Source organism: Papaver somniferum, chromosome 1 (genome assembly GCF_003573695.1).
Source record: "Papaver somniferum cultivar HN1 chromosome 1, ASM357369v1, whole genome shotgun sequence".
Classification (NCBI taxonomy): domain Eukaryota; kingdom Viridiplantae; phylum Streptophyta; class Magnoliopsida; order Ranunculales; family Papaveraceae; genus Papaver; species Papaver somniferum.
Genome location: NC_039358.1, coordinates 212,389,090 through 212,396,526, shown reverse-complemented (window position 1 = coordinate 212,396,526; position 7,437 = coordinate 212,389,090). Strand labels below are relative to the sequence as shown.

Genomic DNA, 7,437 nt, shown 5'->3' with positions numbered 1-7,437 from the left:
TGAATAGTGATACATTTGGGGTTATAACTCGCGGACCCTGAATTTTAAATAAAAATAAAGCAGTGTGACTGTGCACGTAGCCCAACCCATGACCAAATAGCCAACTAACAAAGTAAGCATTGCAAATTCACTGGAATATCAATCTCTGGAAATAGTATACAAAGTTCTCAGCAGTACCAAAGACTATATGCAGTGTGTCAGCACAAGATTGAATTAAAACCAACTCGAAAACCTACGAACACGGCCATAAAATCAATTCAGGTTTTTTCCCCTTGAAATTGAATTGCTCAAGAGCAGAGCTGCTGCAGCTATTTTTTTCTCTATCTATGTATAATTCGATAAGCTTGTTACATCCATCGCATATAGCTTGCAACCCCGTATCACATAACCTTTGGCACCCCATCACGTAAAGCTTCTCCAATTCTTTGCAATTCATACCTATAGCTTCATATCCTTCCAGCTCTACCTCCTCACAGTTAGATAAGAATAGTTCCTTCAATAAAGGGCAACCTCTTGAAATCGTTAGAACTGCTTCTGTATCAATATTAATAATGCTCGCATCTTCGATCTTGGCTGATTCATCAGGTGCTGTCTCGAGATACAGATATTCAAGTTCACCGCCACTAATAATAGCGTTAAGCACCTCTTGGTTATGTTTGTATCCGCCTGCTCCAAGTCGGTTTAAGGTTTGTGAACACCCTAGAAAGCCAATACCTGTTATACTGCTGCAGTATGAAATAAACAGTGAACGCAGTTCTCGACAGTTTTGTAAAAGACAACTTAATCCTGAGTCAGTAATCGAGCAACAGTTGGAGAGGTTAACTGTCTCTAAGGATGAACAACATTTGGCCAGGGCCGCCAAACCATTGTCATTAATATTAGAATAGTGCAAATTAATGCGTGTCAAGCGAGGAAACCATGAAAATACTAAAGCCAATTGCATATCAGAATACACGGAGCAAAAACGCAAGTCCAGAGTTCGAACTTTGGAGCCGAAGGACTGTGACTTTGATGTAACAACCTCTGATATCCCCGGGCACCCTTTTAGAGACAAACGTTGGAGGTTTTGGAATCGAATCAACAGATTACAAATAATTATTGCAGCGCTTTCTGAACTAATTTTTGAATCCGCTGGCTCATAATTTCTGGATTTACACCATAAGGATTCCTGATTGTTGTCCCGAATATGAAGCCATTGATGACAAGTTAACCCAAAAGAATTGCGATCATCTCTAGTTTTTAGGCACTTAAATATAAGATCCAGACAGTCACCAGGGAGGCTTGGAACAGAAGATAAGGACATTCTACTGATTTTACATGGACGGACATGATTATCTTTTACCCCTTGTTCTTGTAATGTTTTTGAAGTAGCAGGGATCTTACCAAACCCTTGTTTGCGCTTTCGATTGGGTGATAAACTCATCATCAAGGACCAAATCCTGCGACACCACAAGGCGAGCTAAAATCACTTCAAAATATACCATAAGCAAAAGATATAAGATACATACAAAAGTCCCATGATAGCCAAAAGAAGACAAAAAAAAAAAAAAAAATCTTAAGTACTAGAGGAAAAATACCTGTGGATTTAGCGCCGGAAGAGGTTTGACTCGTTCAAATTTTGATTCCGCAGTGCGCGATCAATTTTTTTTCCAGGGGATGGATACAGTTTGCAGAAGTTAGAGGATTCTAAGAAGATTTGTTGAAAGAGTTTTAAACAACTTGTTTGTGTGGAAAAACTTCCGGTGGGTATTTGATATATCTGCTAGGTTAATCTTAGTCTTTATCGACAGCTATTGCTTGCATAATTTGTCAGGCGTGTAATACATAAATTCTAAGAAGTTGTCAGGCCCGACGGAAAAAGCCCCTGATAGACGTCGGCACCTGGGACTAAGAGTAAGAAGCGCGCAGCGATGCATATAATTGCAGATGTGCCGGTTCCAATCAGGAGACGCATACAAACATCATCAAACTCTGTTTTCCCATTTTATGCGGAGGTAGAATTTCGATTAGCTTTCAAGACTAAACTGCTCAACAAACAATCCAACGGTTGGAATGTGGTCGCCAGTACCAGTGCTGGACGAGATACGGGGATGCCAACGGCTGCCAGAGAAGGTCTGAGGTTTGACTTTGTCTGCCTCTCTATTATCGAGTGAAGATGCTATTCATGGCATCTTCATGTACCTTTGAATCTTCTATGTTAGAACATCTGTTGAACATAGGATGGGTTTACTAGCAAATTATCATTTTTGTGATTAGATTGTATTTCCTGTGTTTTTGATGCTTACTTACTAGCAAACAGTACATGGAGTACAGACAACAAGATGGAACTGATCGGTAAGTAGTTTAAATTTTCAGAATATTTTGAAAAACAAACTCAATAGAAAGATCCTGATGCCTAATTACTGAAGCAAGCTAAGCGAATTCGTCAAAATATAGCCTTAAGCAACTGAGATATGAAACAGCAAAATATTGTCTACAAATTCACTTCTGTTTGTAACTTTAAGAAAATTGTAACTTGACTAGATTCACAAGACAAGTCAAAGTGTCCAACATTAGGTAAAAAATTATGATTACAGCTTATGCAGTGAGAATTCCCTTGATGAGAGTAAACATTCTCGGGATATTCCTTTGAAGGAGACAGAAGCTGGTGATGGTGCCACTGATGTGATTAATTATTCTCACATTTGTGAAGGCGATGCTCAGGATGCCTCTCGAACTGATGCTGAAGATTCTTCTTGTCCTGATCTTTCTTCGAATGATGAAGGTGCTCGCATAGATCAAGCTTCTCAGAGCGGCCAAGTTGACGAACCGAATGCTCCTTAAAATTTTGCATCTTTGATTTTCATAATTTGCATTCCGTAGACATTCTTGTTTGTTTATTTTTTTCGGATATCTGGGCGCTCCCGTTTTTGATGAAATTATTTTTCTTTCACTTATTTGCGCACGTTTTTTCCCTGCATTTTATCGCAAAGAAAGAGATACTGTCGCAACCTGTCTTTGAAAATATTATGTCTCATTGTCATTGTGTAAGTTATCCTATTAGGGGATTTTGCACGATTCTTAACCAAATATTAAGTTAAGCTTCGACTGATTAAGTATCTCATGTTTTCATCAAAAAACATAATACGTTCTAACTAACATGCCTTTTATAAGATAATTCTGATTGAGAAGGTGAAGAATAGAGGTGTAAAACGTGCAGGCCTGGCACACGAAATCGCGTGCTTTACGTGTCATGTGCCGTGCTGGGCTGTGTCAATGATTTAAACGTGTTGTGTCGTACTGTACTTTTGTAGTCAAAAGCTAGGCACAACATAGCCCACGGGCACAACACGTAACGTGTTCTGTCGTGCTGGCACATGTGTTATAAATAATTTGAGATCACTTAATGGTATACATTAAGTTGGACATTATCACGATATCTAAATAGACAACATATAATTTGAAATTATTTCAGAATTTATTTCAAATAAAATTAACAAGTTTATTCAATAAAAAAAATATCGCACCAAATATAAAATTGGATCACTGTCATGTGAATTAATGTTCTAGTCAAGTATATATAGATAACGATATTATAACAACGATATCGAAATATATTTTCCAAATATTTAGGTATGTTGTGTAAAGAGCCTATTCGTGGCTGATCCACCGACTTGGTCAAGGAATAAAATTCAGTTTATGCCACCAACAAGATAAACACTAAGCTAGAGTATGCTTAACCGTTAAGAATTGAATATAATATTGACACATTTTCTGGTTACGTATCACCCTTATGTTTCACCGACTTGTATTGTTCTCGGCTATAAATAGCCATTGTCCCACTTTGTAATATGTACATTTTTAAGAAATGTGAAAAACAGAAAAAGTAATAGAAAGTCGTGGCTAGCTTTTCCTTCATTTTCTTGTGTACTAAACTAATAGCACTAGTAGTTTCTTTATATCAACTATACAGCACCACCAGTGCCTTCGAGGCTTTGACATATTAATAGTCAATACGTTATCAGCACGAATTGCTCGATAACTACGATAGACTCCTTAGGACGTTGGTGGAGAGAAAATCATGAGTAGAGGAGATACAACGATGCCGACGATAAAGACAGGAAGAGAATATCATTTTTCTTCCCCCTTCTAGCTTTTATTAATTTTTGGGCTTTTAGCTTTGTATTAAGCTAGTACTAATCATTTATATCTTCTCTGCTATGAACAGGGTGTTAGTTTCTCGACCGGTTGATGATTACTAAATCATACCTATGAGAAGAAGACATTAATATAAGTACCCTTTCTAAAGGCGGGTGCTTATAATTTTAGTAAGTGTATTTATTTTTGTTTACAAAGGTAAAGGATTGTGATTCCGAAAAGTTGATAATTTTCTTTGATTATCATTTTATTATGGTACTAATAATTTTAATACCGGTAAAGCGAGAAATTATCGCATCCCTGAAGGATAGCGTAAATTTGATTTTCTCAGCTTTTATAATTTCCAGAAAGTTTGAAATAATTCCACCAAAAGCTGGAATATCATGTGGCATGGTATGGATATAAAAGGCACGCTCCACTAGCAGGTCGGTCCCAGAAGTGACCCATTACAAAAGTGCTAGCTGGTTTGTATCGTTGGTCCCTGAGGTGACCTGTAACCGATATTCATGTAATTTTGTAAAAAGTGTGTCCATTTGCACACTTGTAAATAAATATTTCGTCGACCCTAAGGGTGAGGAAGTTGGAGATTTGTTTTTATTATATTAGTATCATATGTGTTTTGATGTTTATCCTTTGTTTTAAGTTTTGTTTATTTTTCTTTGCTTATTTTTGTAAGTAATGGATTACAAAAGCAATACATTAGATGTTGTCGACTCCAGAAGTAGTCCAACATATATTTTGTGCCTTCCTGTAATAGTCCAAAATTTATGGGTTCCAGCAGTAATCCATAAAATAGACTCCATAACTGGTCTATCGAAATAGTTGGAATTTAGGAATAGCCATAAAATTTTGGGTTCCTGAAGTAGCCCATGGTTACTAAATGTTTTTGTTAATGGCTCTACTATTTTTCTCTCATCAATTTATATCAAAGGATACGGATTCCAGAAATAATCTATCCAGTAAGATATGGACGATGAAGATATTTGTCTCAAATTCAAATTTAGAAGAAACAACAAACAGATATTTTTCGAACCACTTTTATAACCTTGTAGAGGTTTTGTGAGATGTAAAATATCATTTCAGGTTCAAATAGTATGATAGACGTCTGCAAAAGGCGTATATCATTTTATTTGGTGATGTAGTATTTGCCTTATATTCTATCAGCTTCCAGAAGAATCTGTTGAGTTTTAGAATATTTGGTATTACCACCTTGAAACGATAAATGAGCATTTTTATGGAGTATTTTGTTACTTCATTTTTTTTTTGGTGCCAGAAGCATGTTGTAAAGAAGCGTAAGGCTCTCTATTATGGGGTGTGCCATAGGAGAATTCAAACAGTCGAATTCCACGTTGTTATTCGCCAGAAGTTTAATGACCCTTGAATTATTCATGCTCGGGCATGTGTGGTTTGGACACCCAAGCTCTATCAAAATGAGTAGAATGATACGAAAGGCTCATAAACATCCTTTACAGAACCCGAAGCTTCTATCATATGAGGATGTAAATTGTGTTGTTTGTTCCCTGAGACAATTAGTTATTAAATTGCATTAACATTAAAATTATGGTAACTCGTTGTTGAATCACCAACATTAATTCCTAGAAAGGATTCAAGGTGGCAATTGCAGGACATATTCACCCTGCAATATGAACAATTATTTCAATAATTTACTGTTGATAGATGCATCTACTAGATGGTCTCTTGTTATATTAACACGTAATGTTAGATTTTTCCAAAATGTTTGTGCAAATCTCGTGGTTGCGCATCCATTTTTGGACTTTCCAATTAAGTCCATTTATTTTGGTGGTAAGTTTATAGGCTTTTGATGACTGCCTTCAGTTGTTGTTATATAGAGCATATAGTTAGCACATGTGCGCACTCGACATGGACTAGTTGAGTTCCTTATTTAAGCATCTTTATTTTATTGCTCGACCAACTATTTACCATCAATTATGTCTTGCGAAGCAACCTTACAATTTACGTGTTTGGTCGATGACGTCACCTATATATATATATGTTGGTTTCGATTCATAAGACATTTAAAACCCTGAGCTGGTAATGTCTTATTGCAGATGAGACTGTATTCCCGCCATTAGGGGGAGGAAGTAAGTCGTTACAAGGAACGGCGTGAAATGTCTCATCTTTTATCGAGCCTGCAGTTATTTTTGGGATACCTATTGTGTGGTTTAATTAGTTTCTAAAAACTATCATGAGTAGTATTTTTTTGAAAATCAGCTAAAACTATGGAACCAGAAGTTTCCAGAAATGAGATAGTAACATTTCCGCCATGATCAAGAAGACTAAGATGCCACCAGAAGTTGGCATGACAACCCACCACCAGAAGTTGGTGTGACCAAGGTTGATAACCTTTAAGGTTCTTCCACTTTAATAAGGGGGATAAAAGTCACCACAAGAGGATGGTGCGAATTATGTTGATAACCTAAAAAGTATCTCCCGCCTTAACCAGGGGGAGAAAGACTGCCGTCTGAAGATGGCATGTATTATGTCGACAAAATTTAAAGGGGTTTTCCCTTGAAGTCATGGAGATGACATGCACCACATAAAGGTTGCAGTAAGCAATGTCGACATTTAAATAGGTTATCTGATTAAGTTTTATCCTGATCAAAGAAAGTTTGGCTACCACTAGAATTGGCGTGAGACATCTCATTTGTTTTGTCACACCAATATATTGGATGTAATTGAGGTGTTGGAGATCACTCATGATTAAAACAAATAACTGTAATAGCTCTGGGAAAATATTTTTTGTCACTTGCTTGAGGATGCAGACATGAGAAGTTGTCACAGCAGGTTAAACCATGCATCTCGCAATGACCAAATCGTGTTAAAACACGCTTGAGGTCTGAATAACTGCCTCATATATGCCTCTTAAAACAGAGTCCAATCACTTTTCTAATATGTAGTGCTCTTGAAGAGAGACTACATATAGTGCTCGTGGAGACTATCGGAATATGATCCACACTCTTTAAGTATATACCTCATTAAAAATGAGGAGATGATAATGCCCCTGAAGTGGCGCTGGTACCAGTCTGTGAAACTTTTGTTGAGTATGCATGCATTAGATAAATGTGTGGGATCTATATAATTGTCGATTATCTAATTACAATGGTGGTTATGTACCCCTATGCAGAGGAACATCGACATCGTGATTGGTAGGCATATAATCTGTTCCCCTCAAAATAAGGTAGAGGATGGAATCTCTCCAAAAAGCGCAAAATATCGGATCCGACTCACATTGTAAAAGTGTGAGGCCTGAATGTTACAGGTTGGTGTTTGATGTAAAGC

At 37.0% G+C, this 7,437-nt stretch overlaps 1 protein-coding gene across 1 annotated transcript; it reads right to left on the bottom strand.

Annotated features, from left to right (window-relative positions):
* Positions 1-232: 232 nt before the first annotated feature.
* LOC113359714 (F-box/LRR-repeat protein 12-like) lies at positions 233-1,423 on the bottom strand. The gene has a single exon (XM_026603308.1). The coding sequence runs from the start codon at positions 1,421-1,423 to the stop codon at positions 233-235; it is 1,191 nt and encodes a 396-aa protein (XP_026459093.1).
* Positions 1,424-7,437: the final 6,014 nt, after the last annotated feature.

What these genes read in the sequence shown, in the direction of transcription:
- LOC113359714 (XM_026603308.1), bottom strand. Translation starts at nt 1,423, where the DNA reads ATGAGTTTATCACCCAATCGAAAGCGCAAACAAGGGTTTGGTAAGATC.